This window comes from Lates calcarifer, linkage group LG15, assembly GCF_001640805.2.
Source record: "Lates calcarifer isolate ASB-BC8 linkage group LG15, TLL_Latcal_v3, whole genome shotgun sequence".
Lineage (NCBI taxonomy): Eukaryota > Metazoa > Chordata > Actinopteri > Centropomidae > Lates > Lates calcarifer.
The window spans coordinates 28,065,913-28,087,798 of NC_066847.1; the positions used below are offsets into that span (position 1 = coordinate 28,065,913).

Consider the following 21,886-nt stretch of genomic DNA (forward strand, 5'->3'; position numbering starts at 1 on the left):
GTAACAGCAGACTGGATAGCATGTACCAAAGTACTGATATTCTGATATTAGATAGATAGATAGATAGATAGATAGATAGATAGATAGATAGATAGGTAGATAGATGGACAGATGGACAGACAACAAAAACCAAAAGAGCAGGACTTTGGAATATATGGCGATGGGTTAACAGGAAGCTGAAATTAATTATGTAACCCATTGCAGTTCACTCCAAAAGTTCACTGTTCATGAAAGAATTAATGTGAGCTAGCGCTTCCTTTATGAGCATAATAAAAATTATACTGTTGTACTTAAATTTTTTAATAAAGTGACTGAGAACATTTAGGGAGACTGGCATATGTTAATAAGACTGAGAGGAACAGGCTGTCCAAACAGCAACGAGGAGAAAGAATCCCTCTCTAAACCATCCCTGGTCCTCAAAGGTCAACCATATTTTTATAATACCAGCCCTATGGCCAACTCTAAATCTGTCCTCAGAATATGGCGGCCGACCAATGAGAAGGTGTGGGAAATAAAGTCTAGTATCTGCGCGAGGCATCGTTACGACACACTCTTTATAGGTGGGCAGGATAGAAAGATGGGACTTGTGATACGCTTTAGGTTTTATAGACTGGCTTTAAGTAAATTTCTGTCAAGTGAGGAAGTGTGGAACAGTAGCATTTGTTAGCTACAGTCTAGGCTACATGTAAAGATATATATGACCAGTGCCTATTTCTACAGGCCAATATTAATATCTTGCATTAAACAAAGCTATAGAACTTTTTCTGAACAGTGGTCACTGTGCCCACAAAGGACAGTAATGGGATAATGCTAAATGCTGAACTACAACTATTAATTTTTTGCTTTTCGCTAAATTCTAATAGTAGCACAAATGGAGAAGAGTGATAAAATGACTGTAATGTCAGTCATAAAGTTTACATTAACTACCATTAGCTACTTGTCACGCCAGACCAAGTAAGGCTGTAGCAGCAGAACCCCTAACTGTATTGCATTGAGCATTGGTATATTTGAATCACTATTTGTAAGTCTGATGTTGATGTCCAAGCTGTGATACATAGCCAAGGTTAGCAGTAACATCTGTTTAGCCTACTTGCAAGAACCTTTGCAAGTTCAGCATCAAACTTAATTCTATTACTCGCTAAGATTTGTCTCTAGCAGTGGAAAGCAATGGCAATGCTTGATTCTAGTTCTATCGCATTTCATCTACTGAAATTAGCATGCTAACCAGCTAGCCCCAGCCCAGCCAGCCTGTCTTGTCACTTACTGATACTGTGGCTAAGTGGCCATCATCACCACCTGTTCCCGGCTAGAAACCAGCAGAGAAATTTACAAATAGCACCTTCAAATATTTATTAATTCAACTTTTCATTTGTAAGAGGACAACTATTTTATTACGTGTCTCACAAGTTACATTATCTCGCTTTAAAGCTACAGGGCTTTTCAAAATAATATTCACAGATTGATCCTGTCAAGTAGAAGTCTTCGGGTGGACCCAGCCCTGAGGACACAAGAACACACTGAACACTGTCTCGGGTCCATACTTATCAGTCTACCACCAAGCCCACGTCATATAATTTATTGCTGCAGATCGCAGGTCCATGCACATATATATTAATACATCTATCATCAGAACCTGCATGATCTGAGATTAGTCGAATAATGAGACATGAGCAACACATAATACATTTTATTCTTAAAGGGGCACTGGCACTGGTTTTACACATAATAATCAGTTTATTCATCATGAGGGGTACTACTCAGCCTGTGAGAACAATGTACTTGACTGGAGGTGTGGCATTTTTGGGAGGTAGGGATGGTCTGCTGAAAAATGGAACCTCCTAGCACAGGCAGGCACATCCAGTAACACTGAGCTCTGCCACCTGCTTTCAGACATTCAACTCCCTCCAACTCCCCAGTCTCTTCCTTTATTAGAATTTAGTTGTACATTAATTCTGAATGTCTTTATATGTGTTCATGTCCATTAAATATTGACCTAGATTGAGTCAAGTTTGCCATTGTTCCCAACAAGTTTGCTTCATAAAATAGTTCATAAAATGAGATTACGTTGCAGTCTGGATTAAAAATGCTCATAATCTCTTTTTGTATGTATTACTTTTTTCTTGTTGTTGACCAAATGTATCAAACTACAGGTGTGATACCAACCTCTGTAAATCACAGTGCCTACAATATGTTAATGTATATTGTTACTGTGTGGGACTTTGCACATCAGCAAAATTGTTTCTACTACGACCATCTAATCATCTGCTAATCTGTAAATATGTAATCATTCAAGCGTTACATCGGAGGTGGATGACAGTTGGCTGGTTGATACCTGAGTTGGAGTATCAGCCCACTTACCCATAAATTCCCTCAGTGTATGTGTGCGTCTCTATGTGTGTATTTATATGAGAATGTATGTTGGGTGTTGATGTCCGAGCTGTAGGGATCTCTGAAGAGTTGTCTATGTTTGTGTGTGTGTGTGTGTGTGTGTGTGTGTGTGTGTGTGTGTTCCCTGGCGGTGATGAGACCCTGTCTCTGACACGATGCTGCTCTGTTAAGGTCAAGCCCTACAGAATGTCAGGGATGATGACACGCACTGAAAGGTTTCATCTAATCCCTCTATTTCCCCTCTTCCCCTCCGTCCCTCCAATCTGTCTCCCCCACCTCCATCTCTGGCCCGCTCACTCACAAGACAAGAAAGACATATACCAGCCTTCACCTACAGTCTGCATCAAAACTCTTTGTGGGTGTGTTTTGTGTATGTGTGTGTGTGGGTGAGTGTATGTGTGTGTGTAAATAGAAGCAAACCATGCCATCCCACTAGTAAGGCCAAATCTGAAATGCCCGAGGCCACTGTCTGTGTGTCTGCATGGTTGGCCTGGTCTTTGCAACCCCCTGTCAAACATCTTTGCTGCACATTTGCTGATACTTAGGTGATACTTAGATGCTTTAATATAATGGGTCTCGCAGTGAATGCAACAGTAGAATAACCAGCAATTATGACGATATTTCTCTGCATGCATGTATTATACAATAATATATTTTAATTCTAGAGATTAGAAAAGCTTTGGATACTGCTTTGAAATAAGAACAATTTCCAAGTCTGGATTTCAGCTTCATTCATATAGAATTTAGAATTCATTTTTGCATGTGAGGCAGTCTTTAGCTGCGTTTTCATTGAATGACTGCAACAGGAGAATGAGCTCTACGTATGCAACTTAAAATTTCTATATCACAAAATCATGACAGACTTGAAAGTAGTTCTTGTGCAAAGTGCAAGAGTAAGAGCTTTAAAGGAAGGCATGAGGAATCCTGTGTGTTCTGAGTTATTCCCATATCTGATCCCCTCAGACCTGTTCTAAATTAACAAAGTTTAATTCCTCTGCTATTCACCTTTACAAAGAACATCTCTCAACAGTCTTTGGTTGCATGTGAAAGCAAATCTAATTCTGTTATTTCTAAATAGCGTCAAATGAATTCAATTAAGCTGCCATGAAAAAGAATGTTATTTACACCTTATGAGATTACCTGGACTTAATTTCCTGGGGTTTTAAATAATTGACAAACAGCATGTGCGTACTTAACTAAGCCTCATATTATGCGCACAGTTGAACATGTCATCAGTAAATCTTAATGCTTTTTACTCCTACATTTTCTCTCATTTTCCCCTTTTTCCTTCGCTCGGCTGCTCCATAGTTAACACTTATTAAATTAGCAGTCATCCAATGATCAAACAACAACCCTTCTCCGTCGAGCTGACTGAATGACGGCAGAGGTCTCCTCAGCATCTGGTGAGATGCCTAGTTTGGTACAGATAAGCACAGAAGCCTAGCTAATTATGATATTACCATTACAGCAAACTGTTTTGTGAGAGCTGTACACTTAGATTTGATATTAAGCCTGGTAAGCAAAGAAACAATGCTGGATTCAAGATGCCTCGCTTCTGCTGCACCTTCTCAAACTGTCATTTATCCTCTCACCTCTGTGGATTGGGTCTGGAGCAGGGGAGGAATGGCGGAGATGGAGAGAGCTGAGGGAAGGGGGAATGAAGGATTATATAAAGAAGAAGCAGCACTTGACGGTAACTGGTTGAGATTAGCGCCTTAGGGGTACAGCAGTGGCTGTGATTTTGATACTGCGCCCCCAGCTAAACGCTGAAGGCCGCCTTGCCTAGAGGAATCTGCCTTCACCCACAGGCAGTAAAAGATTGTTTTCTTACCAGCATCTCCTCCGCCTCCTCCTCCTCCTCCTCCACCCCACAGACACCTGTCATCTCCAATGTCAAAACTCTGCACAGGAAGGAAAAGACAATGCAAAGAATAAACAAAAGAAACATGCTTTTTTAAAGGCGCACTCTGCATACAGATCTGTGGGTGAGGCCCGGGCTTCACCTGCAGCAGCCTGAGCCAAACATATTCAAAGTCATGACAAACAGGGCACTACTGGCTATTTAGGATGAAGTCTAATAATAAAATAACTACATAATTCTTTCCCAGGTATAAGTGGGAGTTACAACTTTAAAAATAACATGTAATGATAATATTTTTTCACGTCTGAGTCTTGATCGCAAACACTATTGCTCTGTGTTATATTAATATTATATATACATACAATAATTATTGTCAGCAAACGAAAGATAGAGGCACCTTCTTATAAATGAAATGGCGAAAATTCTAATGAAGGCTGTAATTTCAAATCTATCACAACTACATCAGTGTTTCTAAGGTGTTGTACGTTAGAATTCTGTCAAATCAAATTTGAAGAAAATAAAACTTAGGTCCAATGCAAGAATATGATGAAAAATTATGATAATGAAATGGAATTATTACATTTTTCTCCTCTAATAATGGTGTAGTGACTGAAGGCTTTTTCATTGAAAACTTCCACTGGTTCATAGCGGACAGAGGTGTAATTTCTCCATATTTCTTGATTCTCTTGCATCTAAAATTATTTCCAACAAAACTGCTAGTGAGGTAATGACCTAGAGCTGACAGTGTGTTATTATTTTGTTTAGTTTATGTGATAAATTAAGGAAAAGGGTCTCAACACATCATTAGTTTAATGAAGAACTTTGGGAAAGCTTCAGTTAGCCTCATAATCAGATTGAACTGCCATTTCCTGAAAAAGAGATGTGGCATTGAGTCAGAAATCAGGAACCAGGCTATTGTGAGATCAGAATACTTTTAATGGGGATTTTTCTTTTAACTTTTTCCTCCATAAAGATAATAAAAACTATATGATCTAATTCACGCTGACTTAAGAAAATATATTTTTTACCAAATAAAGTGTGAACGACCTTTGCCATCCTGAGCAAACACAGTTACCTGAGCAGTAAGACACTGAGGATCCTGGTGTGAAGTGGCCCTTGTCGTCCATGTAGTTAAGCAGAAGTATGAGATGACATGACACTGGCAGCCCTGCCAGGCGGTGTTGTCGCAGCCAATGGGGGGCAGAGGACACAATGGAGAGTAATGGCTGCTACATGCCATCAGCCTCACAGCGATAAAAACACACTGCCACGTTCTCATCTGCCCTGTTTTTCTCTATTTTAATTCCTTCTGTTTGTTTGTTTGTTTGTCGACCTTGCCATGTCAGCTGACCTTCCTCCATCCAGGACCCCGAAGAGAGAGAGAGAGGGGAAAGGAGAGGGAAAAAAAAACAACAATGAGGAGGACGCTGACATTTCTGTACAGAGAAGGAACAAACAGCACATACAAAATGCCCCCCACTCACCTCAGACAAATTTACTCAAAAAAAAAAAAAAAATGTGTGTGTCTTGAATGTCCGAGGCTGTCCGGCTCTCGGCCACCATTGCCAAGGAAGTGTCATGGTGTCGTGACAACTTCAGCGACTGTGGTGCGATGGGTGACCCTCGGCCGGCAGAGGGGGGGCACTGAATCCCCCACCCACCCTGGATCCTGACAGATGTCATATACCTCCTCCATGGGCACCTTCTGTTTCCTGTTCACCTTTCTCCATCCTGCAGCGTTAGGGCTCCTGTCTCCACGTCGTCAAAGCGCACACACATACACTCACACACACACACACACACACACACACACACACACAAGAGGAGAGAGATAGACAGAGAAGGAGAGACATAAAATTGACCGATATGGATTTCTAAACACCAATATTTTGGGGATTGACAGCGCTGACAGTGCTTTTTAGTAAAAGCTTTACATTAGTCTGATACATCAGTCAATTCTCATCTTCTGTTTGCACTGATTCTTTATATTTATTTTTATTTAAGTGCTGTCTCCTTAACTTAAATAGCAAACATGCATCCTGTGCTCTCTGGCATTCAATCTGCCTTCTCAGAGGACATTTCCTGTTATTTAGCAAAGGCTTTTCTCTGAGAACAGTTGGTATTTTAGTCTTAGCACACCCCACTCAAAACCTGTTTGCACAGATTTTCCCCATCATCCTTCAGACCATACTTTGACAGAAACACTTCAACAAAATGAGATTCTGCCTCGTTACATTGTCTTATACTGTTACATCAAAAGTGTCACCAGCCCACTCCACGAATAACAAGTCTAACAAACCAAAAAGCCTTGTGATATTAGATTTCCATAAACCTTCTGCTGACTGCCTTCTTGTAGGGATTGTGTATCATCCACTCAAAACGCTCTCCTAGATGGAAATGTGCAGACTAAATCTGATCATGGAGCTAGATAATGTTCACTTCTCACTCCTGAAACACAGACTTGGGTAGGAAACGGAGGGGATCCTGTGACTAACCCATCAATCACGCTGACGTTGTGCTCGAGTGATGGATATTCTAATTTCCCTTTTATATACAGGTGCACAGGATGGATGGATGACGATTAATGGACGGGCAAGGCTGTTTCCACAAAACAAAGAAAGACGCAGCCCTGCCTGCGGCGTCACCACGCAGGGCAGGGAGAGACATTTCCCCATGTTTTGAAGATGATACCTCACATTTGGGACTTGTTTCCCTGTAAACATGTGAAGACAAAATATACATCCTGAGGTGACAAAGGTGTTGCTAACACAACAATTGTCTTCCCTCTACAGGGACCTACAACAGGTTCTGCAGTCACTTCTGTGACAGCCCTCAACACCCTCAACTCACCTCATTTTCACACAACCTGTTTCTCGCATTCTGTCATTGCTATCACCTCCATAATTATTCCTTAACTTTCACCCACCCGCTGACTGCTTAGACCGTAATTTATTTAAAAACATCATCCTCCTCAGGCCAACTCCTCTGACACAGCGCGCTTATCTGTCAAACTCTTCAAAGTCGGAGTTGTGCCAAACATCCTTTTGATGAAATCTTCTGACATATCAGTGCTGCGGGCTTGTATCTCTGAAGATGTCTCCTCAACAATCTCTTACCCTTTCTTTTCAAGCGCAACTTTTTTCCTCTTTATGTTAGGTTTTAAGCAAACACCTCTTTCATATTGGACCTTCCGTTTAACCCCTTTATTACACTGCACACACCATGCTGGAGGTTCTAAGTTTTAAATGCACTAATTGGTCAAAGTCACTGCTGACACAGAGGTAAACAAACAGGAGGAAGTGGTAAAGTGCCAAAAATGTGAGTTCCCAAAATTACATTTTGAGTATTATTCTTTCAAATAACAGTCAGTCTTCATATTTTTAACCAGAGCTACCGCTGAAAATGATTTTCTTTTGAGCAGACACGCCCAAGCCGCTATGCTATCATTGCAAAATGCTATATATTTAGCATTCATTTCTGGATTTCTGATTTACTGAGGTTATTTTGTACAAGCTCCACTCATTTTACACCTTTTTTTGCTGGACATCACTTGCAAACTATTTACCCAGTGATTTCTGGTTTTTAGCTTCACAGCTGACATTGAATGTGGGCATTCATAAACCATCCAGCGCTGGAGACTTTTTGTAAGACTTAACAATCCTGCCTGAGATCTCTCTTCCACCTCTGTCCTTCTCCCTCTCTCTCTATCTCACTTTATCTCTCGCTCTCCATCCCTCCCTCCCTGTCTGAAGCTGTCCTCCCAGCCATCTGTCATGTGATGTTTATGGGCCCTTTTGCTTTTGTGTCCTGATGACCACTGTCACAGAGAGCTACCCATTACCGATGCGGCCTGATGAACGATGTTACCCAGACGCATTGCTGACACCCCTGTGTCCTTGGCCGCAGAGACGCTGCCTCGCCAGCCAGCTCAGGCCAGTAAAGAATGAGGACAGGGGGGACCTGGGGGAGCTGGACTCAGGACCTGTCCGTCATCCCTACGACAAGATGCTCATATTTTTTCCCCCCTTCCACCAGCGTCTTCCCTCTCCTTTTTATCCAGCCAATGGAAATATGGGGCTGGTCAGCATGGCGATGGCAATGATGTTGTCATTAATCCTGAGGTGCTGAATAGTGCCCTTGCCTTTCACCTGAGTATATATCTACATCTGAACAGACACAGTGAGGGACCCTCGCTCCCCTCCAGAGGCCACAGAATGTGCCCTAAAGGGTTAATGTAGGTAGAAAGAGATGATGAATGCTGTTGAGTGCGATTTTATCTGTCAAATAGAAATGTTAGTACTTGTTTTGATCTTTTATTCAAAATGTCTGCAGGTAGCACAGCAAGCTAGAAAAAGGTTTTATCATACTCTTAGTAGAGTTGTAAATAAAAGCTGATATAATATGATCTTAAGCATGCTGTTAAATAGTGTTAAAATTGTGGGTTGCTCTTGACCTTGGCTACCTGAAAATTATTGTTAAATAAATTGTCAAATACTGCTACCACAGTTTGATCTAAATGCCTGAATGTTTTCTACCAAGTACTAATTTGTTGATTTACAGGTAAAAGGATGTCTAATGTCTAGTTTAAATTCAGGCTAAATTTGGCCCACAAGTGAAAGTTTTTTGGAGTCTTGGATACATATAAGCATTGTTTCAATAAAAATTCAATGACAATATTTCACATGTAGTAAGGATCTGCTTCAAATTGAAATATCTTGTTGTATCTAACCTTGACTTGAGATTCCCAAATCAGGGGTTGGCACTCACCCAACAAAAACTTAAGTCATAAGATGGAAAATATTTCTCCTAAAGGAATTACTCTTAATTTGACAAAAACTACACAAAAACAAACAACTTACTTACACTATTTTTCTCAGAGGTTTCAATCTTATGTCATAGTTGTCTTCAGAGGATGCTTTTATGGTCTTGCTCAAATTATCTATATTTTCGGTTGAACTGCTTAGAAATGTGTATCTTTTGAGTGCTCACAAGAGTGGTCACAAGAAGACACTGCTTTGTATTAAAGAGCCATGAGGCAAAAAGGTTGGGAAATGCCAACCTAGATGTCTACACACCATTCGGTTTTCAGCCAAATTTTGCCCAGTTTTAACCTAAACCTGTAGACTTCTTTTGAAATGCAAATCTGTAATAAACTTAGTACACATACGTTCAGTTATAAAGGTTAACCTTTCTAATGCTGTCGGTTCGGACTGAGGTTAGATGGATAATATGGAACAAAACAGGTGATTCTAACAAAAGAAAACACCAGAAAAGATAATCCTCTCACAATAGTGGAACATAATGCGAACAATCTGCTGGACAAAATAAAAATCTCATTTAATCAGTGAGGCCTTCTCTCCTTTTGTGTCAGCCTCCCTCCCTCTCTCCCTCCCTCCTCCTCTGTCTCTCTATGAACATCTTTACTGGCCGGTGAAGCCGCTGATGAATTCTTAAGCAGATCAACTGATAATTGTATTTCATAACTGTCAGTTGCGCGAAGGCTGCCACTGTGCCCAGGAGCTATTTGTGTCTCAGTATGTCCTCCACACACCTTCCCCCCCCACACTCTGTCCAACCCCCCAATCACCAGGGATGTGCTTACTGTCTCCGGCCCCGAATTACTCAATCAGGAGGACACATTTATGGATGACACCTTTATTACAATTAATCAGGGGAACTTGATTAAGAAAGTTATTCCACCCCTTCATTGAGACTTACACAAGTGGTGCTGCTGCATATTGTAATTTATGTCCTACTGAGCTCTTGCGCCGCTGATAGACAGAAAAACCGACAGATTGCCAGCCATACTGAGACACATGTCGACGTGTGTGTGTGTGTGTGTGTGTGTAAGGCTGGGTATGTGCGTGCACGCAACCCCCATGCACATCTACGTATCAAAAAACACATGCACAGCCACAAACAAACACATTCCCCTATCATTCTGTCATGCACAACTCAGGTTTCGCAAAGAGTTTAATAAATGACTTTAATTGGCTGTAGAGATGTGCTCGCTAAAGGAGGCTTGAATATTCCATTTCCCTTTCTTCTTGTCTCTTTCTTTCACTCTCCCTCTCTTTAACACACACACACACACACACTCCTGAATGAAGCCATCTCTTTACCTTTACTCACAGTTCCTGGGTCTGCTGTGGCTAATTAGTTGAGTGGGGTTTTAGGTTTGGTAATTAGGCGGAGGTAGGAGTGACGGGGGCTCGGGGAGTTGGGGAGTTGAGGGGGTCTGACTGACTTGCAGAGAAAGAAACTGGACTGTCTGGATCCTGGCAGCACCAAGCAGCCAGCCAGTGTCCCTTAGGCGCCTGGAGGTAGACTACCATCCCACACTATGAGGGTGATGTCTTTGTTATGTGCCACATGTTCCAGCACGGGGAAACTGTGGAAAAAAAGAGGGTTTAGTGAAAGAAAAAAAGAGACACCTTTGAGAATTTCACTACCCTGAATGTCAACGTGCAACAATGAGAACCAGCACTGCGCTGTTGTCTTGTATTGAAATTTGAAATGGACTGGAAAGCTACACAAAAGTTGTGATTTCTTAACCAGTAACATAAAGGTGAAAAAAAGAAAATATAAAACATTCCCGTTAAAAAAATGTAACATTTGCAGAGCAGTGGCTACTGTGTCCTTACGTGAAGAATTATGGCATAATAGTAACTGCTATTAGTAAAACAGACGGCCAAATACATCAATCTCATAAAGTCAGTAAACTGAGTATTTTCTAAGCAATACAGCAATAATACAGCAATACCTATCATTAGTTTGCTAACATTAGCCAAAGAAAACTACTGGTCATACCAGACCAAGGCTGTAGTAGTAAAACCCCTGTGAGTATTGATTTGAACAAGGGTGTCCTTGAATTCTTAATAGTTCAACTTTTCATTTATAATAATGTATCCTCTTCTTCTTTCAAAAGTTATATAGTCTCACTTTAAGACACACTGCTACTAAAAAAAGAAAATTTCAGAAAACCATCAGTTCTGTGGCTTTTCTGAAGATGAAAACTAGCACACACCCCTTTTTCCTCACACAACCATTTTAATAGCACTTCTTATCATCAATGCTCAGTACTTAAGTCATCCACATTAACATCGGGTTAAATTGGGTAAACTTAGTTTAGCCTCCATTTCTTCCACATGACTACTCAAATTTAACTGGTGTGTTAATGACCCTTCCCGAGGAGCAGTACTACAGTAACTCTAAAATGAGAGTGATACTTTTCTAAACCCCTTGAATGAAGAAATATTTCTGCAGTTTCACTGTCACACAAAAGTCAGTGAATGCCTCTCTAGAAGACCTTCTCTGTCTTTAATGTCTTGTTTACGCTCCACAGTTCCAGGTTGCTTCAATACGTTGCCAGTTAGCAGCCTCCGACTGCAACACAATCCAATTAAATAAAGTGTTGTCTCTCCAGGTTCCTGTGTTCTCTAATTGGGGCTGTGACTGCTCGCTAATCAGCAGAGGTACAGGTAGGCCCTGGAGGACACCAAGACGAGGCCTCTCCTGTTAATTGAAGAGATGCTAAACTTGGCCTCCTCCTTGCCGTGCAACATGGATGCACACAGCATTCAAGCATGCTAAATTCGTCTAAACAACCACGTGCATCAAAACCTCTCTCACCTTTTGTGTGGCTGGCATGTAAGAGCTTGCTTTTGCATATTAACGCCTGAGCAAACAGTAGTGTTACGGAGGTTAATGCAACAATTTAACGATCCCTGTTTGTTCTCGTATAAACTCAATGTATTTCTCAGTGGTCACATCTCTTTTTTTTTTTAAATCATACTGATCAAAAGCCATTAATAAAACTCTCAAATGTAGTCATTGCATAATCTTGTACCTATACATTTTCTAAATATAAACATGTGTGAAATATTTGGAGGGGCAGTGAAGGAAAAGTGACTAAAATACATTGACAGCTGGGAGCAAATTGAACAGGCAGAAATATTTTTTCCAGTTTACACTGAAAAAAATACATGCTTGACATACATATTTAGTTTCCAGTAATCACAACTTTTACTTGGATGATGAACAAAGGAAACTGTGTCATTAAAATATATTACAGGCCTGAGATTAATTACCACACCTACACTTGAAAATGGCCACTGTCTATGTTGAAGACTTGAAGTGCTGTTCTGACTTCCTCGACTACAGATTCAAAACAGACTTGGCCCGGTGTGTTTCTGATTTCCTGCACCGTCTGGTGAAGGTAGCAGCTTTGCATGCTGGGGTCACACCTGTAACGTATTTCACACTGGGTTATATTTTGAGTGGCCACCTGGATGAGGAAATAACATGTTCACAGTGCATGAAGACTACATCCCTCCCTGCCAGGTAGGAACAGGTGTTTGTTTAGGACAACATACACTGCATTAACAAAACGCTTCAATATATCTCATCTATAGGGTTACTATATGCCATTTAGCTTAAAAAGTTGAATCCTGTGAGGAAACTTTTTACCTATTGAGACTTTTAAAGCCACAATAAACCCCTCTAAGTCTACTCTTTTGTATGACAATGACAACCTTTGGGTTATATGTAAAACTTATGTGCCATGTGACTCAACTCCCTGAGGTATCTTGCACTGCTTTGTTTCCTGTTTCCAAAACTAAATTAAACACAAAAAAAATGGAAATGAAAAAAATATGTCAAAGGGCATTCCACAATGCATTCACTATGAGCGATTTTTTTTACTCGTGGGGGGGGGAAGTAATGGCATTTTCTAGTCCAACTCCTGGTTAGGTGGACTAATTTTTTTTTATTATGTGCAGCTTCGGGCCATGTGAATGAAAAGATTGATTGTGTGAATGCCGTTTCTGTCAGCCACAAACAGGCAATGAAATACCAAGCACACCTGGAGCAGCACTCACTTTTGACAGGCACATACCAATGTAAGCCCCTATTAGAAAAACAATGAAGTCTATCATAAAACATTTATGGTAGATAAAGTGCCTGAGAGTGCTAAAAGCAAGCACATTATGGCAGCGGGTCTAAAATTATTTCAAGGGTGGACTTGTACAAGAGGGTGGGAACACAAGATTAGGACACACTGTAAAAAATATATTTTCCTGAGTTTTAATCTGAATATTTATGCAATATTATCATCACTGCATAGACATTAGTTAAATTAACTAACAAATTAGGGATGACTGATCAATCACTTTTATTGCACATAGATTCCAAAGTAAGATATAGTAGAAAATAATGTTAGTATTCTATTTCTTTATGGAAGCATTGTGTAGCTTTGCCTTTAATGCCACATCAATCATATTACAAAAATAAAGATCCTCACCTCTGTTAATAATGATTAAATCCCTAATTCACAGTTTTTCATTTTAAACTTAACAATCATTTGAGCTCAAGCATGATTTCTTTCACAGTTTACTATTACTAACAGAGGGTGGTGCCACTTCCACCACCACCTTGCCCAGGTTTTTCCCAGCATACATGTAGTCCACAGCCCTGAAGACTGACTCCAAGCCTACAAATCTCCCCCCCTGGGCCAAATCCCCACAATCCACCTCACACACTAGCTTTCCTTTGGCAAACATCTGCATCATGCTACCCAGAGCCTCCCTGTAGTCACTGAGGAAGTGGGGCAAGAAGAAACCCCTGATGCTGGCCGACTTCTGAAGCAGCTTGACCGGTAGTGTTCCTCCTGTGAAAGGTGGGATCCCTGATGCGGTCTGGTACCCAGAGATGAAGCCAATCACTATCAGTCGGCCTTTATTGGCCAACCTGTTCACTGCTAGTTCTAAAACGCTGCCTCCAACTGACTCATACACCACGTCTATGCCTTTTGGGTATTCTTTCTTGAGCGTTTTGGCCAGGTCTTCTGAGGTGTAGTTGATCGGCCTGTTACAGCCAAGGGATTTAAGGAAGCCGGCTTTCTCATTGGACGAACAGGTCCCAATCACGTGGCAACCGGCCTGTTTGGCAAACTGCACTGCGAACTGCCCGGTCCCTCCTGCAGCCGCCGTGACGAGGACCGTCTCACCTTCGGCCAGGTCGCCCAGACGTTTCAAGGCGATGTAAGCAGTGGCGCCGCTGACCAGCAGGGTGAGGAACTCTGGCTTCACCGCGGGGACAGGCACACTTTCCTTGGCTGGCACCACCGTGTACTCTGCGAACGCACCGCTGCCGAAATAGGCCACGATGTCCCCAATGGTGTAACGGGAGCTGGCGCTGAGGCCGAGGCCAACAACCTCACCAATACCCTCGAAACCGGCATCGAAGGGAGGCTTCAGCGAGGGGTCGTAACGGCCTGCTGAGAAATTAATATCAGAGGCGTTGATTCCCACATAACTGAAAATAGAGAAGAAAACAATAGCTGTAGATTACAGGGGAGAAAATAAAAGCGTTATATATAAAATGTATACATAACATTCACAATGGCATACAAAAGCTTTTGTATGGTCATTAGTGTAAGCACATATTTCCTGAATTCCTGTCTGAAGGTCAAGACTTCAGCTTCCTTCTCCAGACGCGTCTGCGCGGAGCATACACACACTGGTTTGTTTTGGCAATGATTCCCTTTTCTCTTGAAGAAAACAGTCCTGCTCTGACAGGGAAAGGCTTGTATCACAAAACACATCGCATGATGTCATGATTCATTGTCTTCAGAGACACCCAACAACAAACTGCACTTTTAAAAAATCTTAGATAGTTGCCTCTTGCCTCAACACGAAGACGGCTGTTTTCATCTTACTTTGGTAACATGTTGGAAACAAATATGTGAGAAAGGAATGTATAAATAAATCATTTACTGTCTTTTAGAGCAGCATGCATGCTGTGCCTCATTACTGTGCATGTCACACATGTACTTTGAGCTTGTGGATAATGCTTCTGTGGTTTATAGATGGGTCCTGATGATATAACAAAATACCTTGATTTGACTACATCTATGGAATCAGTTTCCTCACAGAGAAATACTGTTATCATCAAAGGTACAACTATTCCAATGTACGTGACTAAAAATACTGAACTATTTGAGTTTAAACAAATGAACATGAGCTGATATTTGTGACAATAAAGTCACAATCAGTTCAAACATAATGCTTTGAAAAACTTTTGAAACTGATAATACTCGCTAAAATGATCCTCTGTATCATGAGCAACTTGAAAACCCAACACTTGTTACAGTAGTATCATAAAATAATGACTTGATATGCATGTTATTGATATGAGTGTGACACTTAGAGAAACACTTTTATTATATTATGGTTTCATGGCTTATATTTTTGATTTGCAACAGAAGTCACAAGTAAATGTATGCATATAATTATCTGACGTATGATTTTGGACCAAGCACTCATGGTCCAGCTTGAAAAAAAAAAAAAAAAACATCACGTGAAGCACCTCATACAGTTTGGTGTCACCTCCATTCTTACATACCGTTTAACACGACTACATTTAAGTCAGAAGTGCACACATCGATCAAAAGAACACTCAGGAATCAGATCACCCCCATCTAAAACAGAAATATATAGGAAAGAAAAAAGTTTCATTTCCTTCTTGTGAATTAGTCGGCTCTTCTCACTGCAGTCATGATCTTTTCAATTATCAGTTTCTCACTCTGGGTTTTCTCATTTAACACTTTCATATTTATATTTCATTAGGGCTGCACTGATGCTGTGCAAAATGGAATGAGTGGCCCATACTTTGCACCACAAATCCACAAACAGAAATATTTATTTTCCCTCTCAGTTAAAACGTCGACCCGGATCCCATGACTGCTATGCCTCACTAATACACACAACCTGATGGTCAAAGGTCTGAGTTCACGAGCAACTGAGCACTGTCTTACAAGGCAATAAGTCACTGATGTAGCCTCGTGTGTTTTACACTCAGTTTGATGGAAAACTACAGTTTATTGGCAGTAAATAAACCCTGAGGTGCATTTGTTTAAGGTTAATTTAACATTTAAAATCAGATCAGACATGCACGCTGTCAGTTATGTAGTAGTAAATCAAAATTAAGAGAGGACATTACCTCTGGGTGGAATCAAAAATAGAACCTGAAATCCAGTTATTTCCCAAAAAAACATTAGTTTATGCCTTTTCCACTTTAAATTGCAAAATGTCGAATTTAATAGCATTTAGCAATTTATATCATAATCATTCAGACTCTGTCAGGCTGCAGAAGGTGTGTATACTGACTTCAGGTGGGTTTACACTCCCCTAACTGTGAACACACTGCTGGGTTCTGCTGCTGTGAATGAGAGAAATGATGCTGCAATTCCCGCGCCATGTAACACTGCATCTCCTTCTCCATCTCTTGATGCCAGTCTGAGCCCCCCCATGACTTTCTGTTTGCAGGTTCGTGACGTAGAGAGAGACAGGAGGACAGAGAGAGAGAGAGAGAGAGAGAGAGAGAGAGAGAGAGAGGGTGAGAGAGAGAGAGAGGGAGGGAGAGAGAGATTCCGAGATGGATTGATAGACAAATGCAGAGAGGGCGGAACTTGGAATTACAGTACAGCGCTTATTCCTCACGTATTTTGCCATCTTGTGATGATGATGATGATCGCAGGTGCTGGACATGGGTAAATCGAGGTAAGCGCAGACCTTTTTACAACTTCTCAACAATATAGTGGTAGATGGACATGAAATAATGATCCACAAATAGACTCATAACACGCTTTGGGTCATCTATTGCTATTCCGAGCGCGCATACAGAAAACAGGAGTATCTATTTCTGGCCACCTTTCAAAAACAACAACTTACCGATTCCTGACGAGCAAGTCCGCGTCCCCGGGTGTCGGAACCGTAACGGTTTGCATAGAAACAGCCTCTCTGAAATTAGGACTAAGCTTGGTGACGACCAGCTTTTTCATAGTGCTCGGTATGGAGGATCCTTTAAAATCCATGAAGTGCGCTGAGTAGGACATATCTATGATGAAGCGCCGCGTAACCGGATGAACTCCTGAAAGTGCGTCGGTGCCTCTGCGCCCCCCGCCGATTACCGAGATCGCTCTCCTGCCGTTTCTCGCCAGCAGAAGGCTGGACATGCCGCCGAAATGTGACAAAGTTCACGGATAACTTAACGTGCCTTTGCGGCGGCAATAAAGCCCGACTGCCGTTAGCCTGCGCTATAGGCTCTCTCCCCTCTGCACATGCACGGCATACATGCAGGCCAGGCCCGGCCGGGCAGAGCCGGGCCAAACGCGCTTTTGAACAAAACAAAATGTAAAAATAAACGCCGCGATTCTTTGTTGCGTGACTCCCTGCTACTTTAGCAAAAGCACTGAGTCGAGTATTTAGAATTAAAACGTCGCACTGGTGCAGCCTTGAAAGCAGCACAGCAGCGCCCCAGACTTGTCGTCGGAGTCCCTCCCCTTCCCGGACACAACACTCACTTCCTAGTAAGGTGAAACAAATCAATCCTCATCTCCTAACATATCCTCAGCCCTTTTCCTCTCTACGAAAACACCACCAACCCCGCTGGATCTTTTTTTTTCTAGAAATACGAAAATAATAACATTAATCACGGAGCGTGTTGCGCAAATAATGCGCTTCCGTTTAAAATCGCATTTGTTTTATTTGGAGAGCGCTGTTGCCGAATGATGTTTATGCTCGCATGTGTACACCTGTAACCAAAGCGTGTGTTAGCGATTTGTCAAAGTGTGTTGTTCGCATTCCACTCTTGCTCGCACGTTTCATTTAGCAGCGCTATCATCTGTTGTCATCTGACTGTCGCTCTCTGGAAGCATCTGTAGGTTGTTGGAAATGTTTCACTGTTGCTACAACATATTGGACCATTGAACCTTCGTCCCACCCCCAGTGGGAGTCAAACCCCTAACTCGTGCTATGTCACTGCCACTCTTTTCTGAGCTTAAGAAGACGTGCAAGTTGTAAAAAAAACAAAACAAACCCTGATACTTGAGTAATAGTTGTTGTAGTTTGTAATACGTGGTCATATAAGTTTTGGTTTTAGTTCATCTTCCGATAAGTTTGGAAAGAAATCTTTCCTTGATCGGAGGTTTGGGATTGTTTTAAAGCAAAGGGAAAGGGAGAGAGAGAGAGAGAGGGAGAGAGAGAGGGGAAAAACAAGACAATTAAAAAGATTGACAGGTAGGCTCCTCTGTCAGGGGTGACGCTTGTGGAGAGGGGAGGAGTAAAAATGTAGCAGGAAAAGCCACTCGATGCGTCTGTCTATCAGTTGAGACTGTCTGAAACAGCTTCTGGATCCACCGCGTTTCCATTTTTTCTTTTTTTTGGAGACCTCGGATCAGTCCCCTGGAGTCCACCCCCCCCCCGTCTTTGCTTTTTTCTTTTTTAAAACAGACAAATATTTCAGTCCATGTCGATCTGATCTGTTGTTGGCGAAGCTTGGATGCGCCTGCGTCTTGTTTGTTTCCCCTTCTCTCTCAAGTGATATCCTCTCCACCGCATCAACCACCCCTCCAAAAAAAAAAAAAAAAAAAAAAAAAAAAAAAAAGACCGACTCTGTCCAAGATGCGATGAGATGAGCAGTGGAAATCATCTCCACGACTCTTAAAACGTAAGTAAGAGAGAAAGCCTGCTCGTCCCATTTATTTATTTTTTCAATGGGAGAGAAGGAGGGAAAGAGGGGAGGGAGGAAAAAGTCTCCGCCGGACTGGTGAGGCTGGATCCGGGCTGAGGTGGCGTGGTGGTGACGGGACTGACATTAACCCATCTAATGCCTGTCTGTCTATTTTCTCCTCTCCCCCTTTCTCTCTTTCAGGTCTCTGGCTAAAGAAGAGGAAACACAAGGATACATTACTTCTCAGAGCTGTGCGGTGCGATCACACGGGACTTATTTGTTTGGTTACTGCCAAGAGTTTATTTATTTTTTAGTTTTGTTGTGCGTAAAAGGCGCAGCAAACTATCGTCCCCCTCCAAACAGCACTGGAGATTAGGGGGATTTTTTCAAGGGGGGAAGTGAACTGAAAACTTGGGTTTCAAGGTGTTTGCTTGCTGCTTCTGCTTATTTTTTCCCCCCGTACCCTGCCATGAGAGAGATGAAGGAAGATGATCTTTGATGGACATGAAGGTGTCAGGAGCTGGCCGAATCCCTTCGTAATTTTCGAGCTTATTCTCGCTGAAGCCGATCCAGCTACTAAACCCCAAAAAGAGCAGCCAGTTTGAAAAGAAGACTGACAATTTTCAGCTCCGAGAGATCAAAACCCCACCAACCCCTGCCCTCCCCCGAAAAACCGGGATGATTTTTCAAAACTAATAGACTTGATTTGTTTGTAATTCCTGCATGAGAAGCACCGTGGAACGTGACGGTCACTATGCCGAGGAGAAAGCAGCAAGAGCCGCGGCGATCAGCAGGTATAACCCGCCCCTCCATTAACGACCATTTCACATCCCAGTAGCCAACTAGTTTTTATTTACAAGTGCCGAATGAAAAAATATCTCCTTCCACGCCACATTCTGTAGTTGTGCTGCATGCTGCGATTTATTTTACTACTCTGTTTAAATTAAATTTGTTGTGTTGTTAACACAGCGCGCAGCTCACCTCCTGACCCACACTTGTGTTTTTAAATGTGTCTAATTGCGCAAATGACGCACATATCTGCGCAATGCCACACTGAGTTTTTTTTTCTTAAATCCTCCTTTGCCAGGAAAGTTCTCCTAAGAATGGTGAGATAAACTAAATGGCATGTTATGGGGGATAAAAGAGAGCTTTTGAGGTTCAAGAGTGAGTAATGATGAATAATTGACTGGGAAAGAAGGGGGAGAAAACTGGTGAGAGCCGGTTTTTTTCCTTCTTTCTATTTTATTAGAGGATTGCCATCCTTGATTTGATGCGTGATTGATCGCCTGTCATGTGGCAGTCTTTGATCTATTCATCCCTGATAAACATCAATAAATCCCTCCATGAAGACAGGCATGCCTCTAGTAGGTTTAACCACTCAAACACGCCGACCCCCCTGTTGTCTCCAACAGGAGGTGAAAAGCAAATAAAGTTGTGAATTATGCTGGAAAATCAGCTCCTTTTTATTTTTACGTGGGACAAAAGCAGATGAGAGGACGGTGTGTGTATGTTGAGTAGATGACATTAAAAATCAAGCCAAACACTGCTTTTTCTTAATCAGGTGTTTGAGCTCCTTCGTGTGCCTTTTTTCTTCTTGATGATAAATGTTGAGGGATTTTTTTTTTTTTTGGCTCATTCCTATCCAAATTCACCCCACATTCACTGTAAGAATCAGTCCAGTAATGAAATCAATATCCACTGCTGGAGGGGGAGTATAATATTTGCAGTGTGACCAACTGATAAAACCAGGTGTTGGCAGAGGACCGACAAGGTTGACTTGTAGTGGTTTGGATTTGGACCCCCCCCCAAAACCCTTTTTTTCCCTCCTCTCGTCTCCCCTGCAGCCTTTAAACAAATGTAAATGAGTGACAGGGGTTTCTACCTCTGTGCTAATGAGGCCGAGCCTTTGAAGTTAGGCATTAACAACTGGAGTGAACAAAAGACAGTTACAGAATTTTAAAGAGATTTTGAAATATGAGGTGCAAAGCGGGTCGAACAGGAGGGCCAGCCGACGAAGACTTTGAACTCAGCAGGTTTTATCATTTTAAGCAGGGAGCTGGTGATGATGGTGGTGGTGGTGGTGGTGGTGGTGGTGATGAGGATGAGGAGGAGGATGAGAAGCGAGTGTAGGATGGGGAACATTCAACCGGTGCTCGCTGTTGACTTCTTTCTTTCTCCCTTGCCTTTCTAGCAAAGCGATGTTCGCTTGATTTCTGGCCCACACTGCAAAAGCAAGGATTCAGATTTAGATATATCAAGCCTCGCTGTACTTCTGAGTGTGTAGTGTGTGTGTGTGTGTGTGTGAGAGAGAGAGTTACGGCTAATGTTTTGGGAAAATGTCCCTCTGAAAGAGGTCAGCCACGGTGGGAGCAGAGTGACTCCTTAGGTTTCTGCATGTAGATGGAGGCATGAAAACATGACATCGCTGTGACCCCTCCCTCCCCTCCCCTCCCCACTCTAACCACACACACACACACACTTTCTCTCATGCACACACACACACACACACACACACCATTGATCCATTACACTGTCCACTGAGTGCCATGCACATCATGGGTTGTAATGGTCAATCACAGCTTGGCAGACGGGATGTTTTCCATTCTTCCATGAACATGACGGTCGGTCAGAGATAACGCCCTCCACTCTACACTCCCCAATAGCAACAAATAACACACACACACACACAAACACACACACTCACACTCTCACACCAGGGTAGCCTGATGCTCCACTGGGAGCTGGTACTGACCTGTGGCTTCCTCTCTGAGCAGCAGCACAGAGAGGAAATTGCTCGTGGTGGGACTGAACATGGAAATCACAAGTCAGACAATTAAAACAATAGCAGACTTGTCTGGACAGGCTTCTTTTTATTTCTCACCTTGCACCTTTCTTGAAGAATATAGCTATGTTTTATTTTAGTCTTTCAAGGCCAAATCCTGCATAAAATTATCCCACAACACCAGAAATAGCGAAAGTTCTAATTGTGGATTTCTTTGAGTTTATTAGTCAGTTGTGGAAATGTTACAGTTTATTTTGTTATAATGTATACATTTTGGGCAAGAACAAATTTTTTGTATTGCTCTAATTTTATATATATATTTACTAAGTTACTGGAGCATTTGT

The 21,886-nt window shown here is 41.9% G+C and overlaps 2 protein-coding genes across 3 annotated transcripts in view; one reads left to right on the forward strand and one right to left on the reverse strand.

Moving 5' to 3' along the window:
• Positions 1-13,317: 13,317 nt before the first annotated feature.
• Positions 13,318-17,594, reverse strand: LOC108887976 (prostaglandin reductase 3). Its single transcript, XM_018683737.2, has 2 exons — positions 16,981-17,594; positions 13,318-14,563 (listed from the first exon to the last, which is right to left on the reverse strand). The coding sequence occupies exons 1-2, from the start codon at positions 17,262-17,264 to the stop codon at positions 13,633-13,635; spliced, it is 1,215 nt and encodes a 404-aa protein (XP_018539253.1). The 5' UTR covers positions 17,265-17,594; the 3' UTR covers positions 13,318-13,632.
• The window catches only part of LOC108887965 (teashirt homolog 1), a 38,462-nt gene continuing 31,145 nt past the window's right edge, over positions 14,570-21,886 (forward strand). The window contains exons 1-2 of one of the 2 annotated variants that reach the window (XM_018683717.2): positions 14,570-16,809; positions 18,962-19,554. In XM_018683717.2, coding sequence (XP_018539233.1) covers positions 19,515-19,554 — 40 coding nt within the window. In that variant the 5' untranslated portion in view covers positions 14,570-16,809; positions 18,962-19,514. Of the gene's footprint in view, positions 16,810-18,273; positions 18,758-18,961; positions 19,555-21,886 lie in introns of those variants that run through there. The other variant, XM_018683726.2, reaches the window with a different exon arrangement.

Excerpts from the sequence above, each read along its gene's own strand:
- LOC108887976 (XM_018683737.2), bottom strand. The coding sequence starts at position 17,264 with ATGTCCAGCCTTCTGCTGGCGAGAAACGGCAGGAGAGCGATCTCGGTA. Across the intron at positions 14,564-16,980 it reads GACTTGCTCGTCAGGAATCG|TTATGTGGGAATCAACGCCT; the intron begins GTAAGTTGTTGT and ends CTCTATTTTCAG.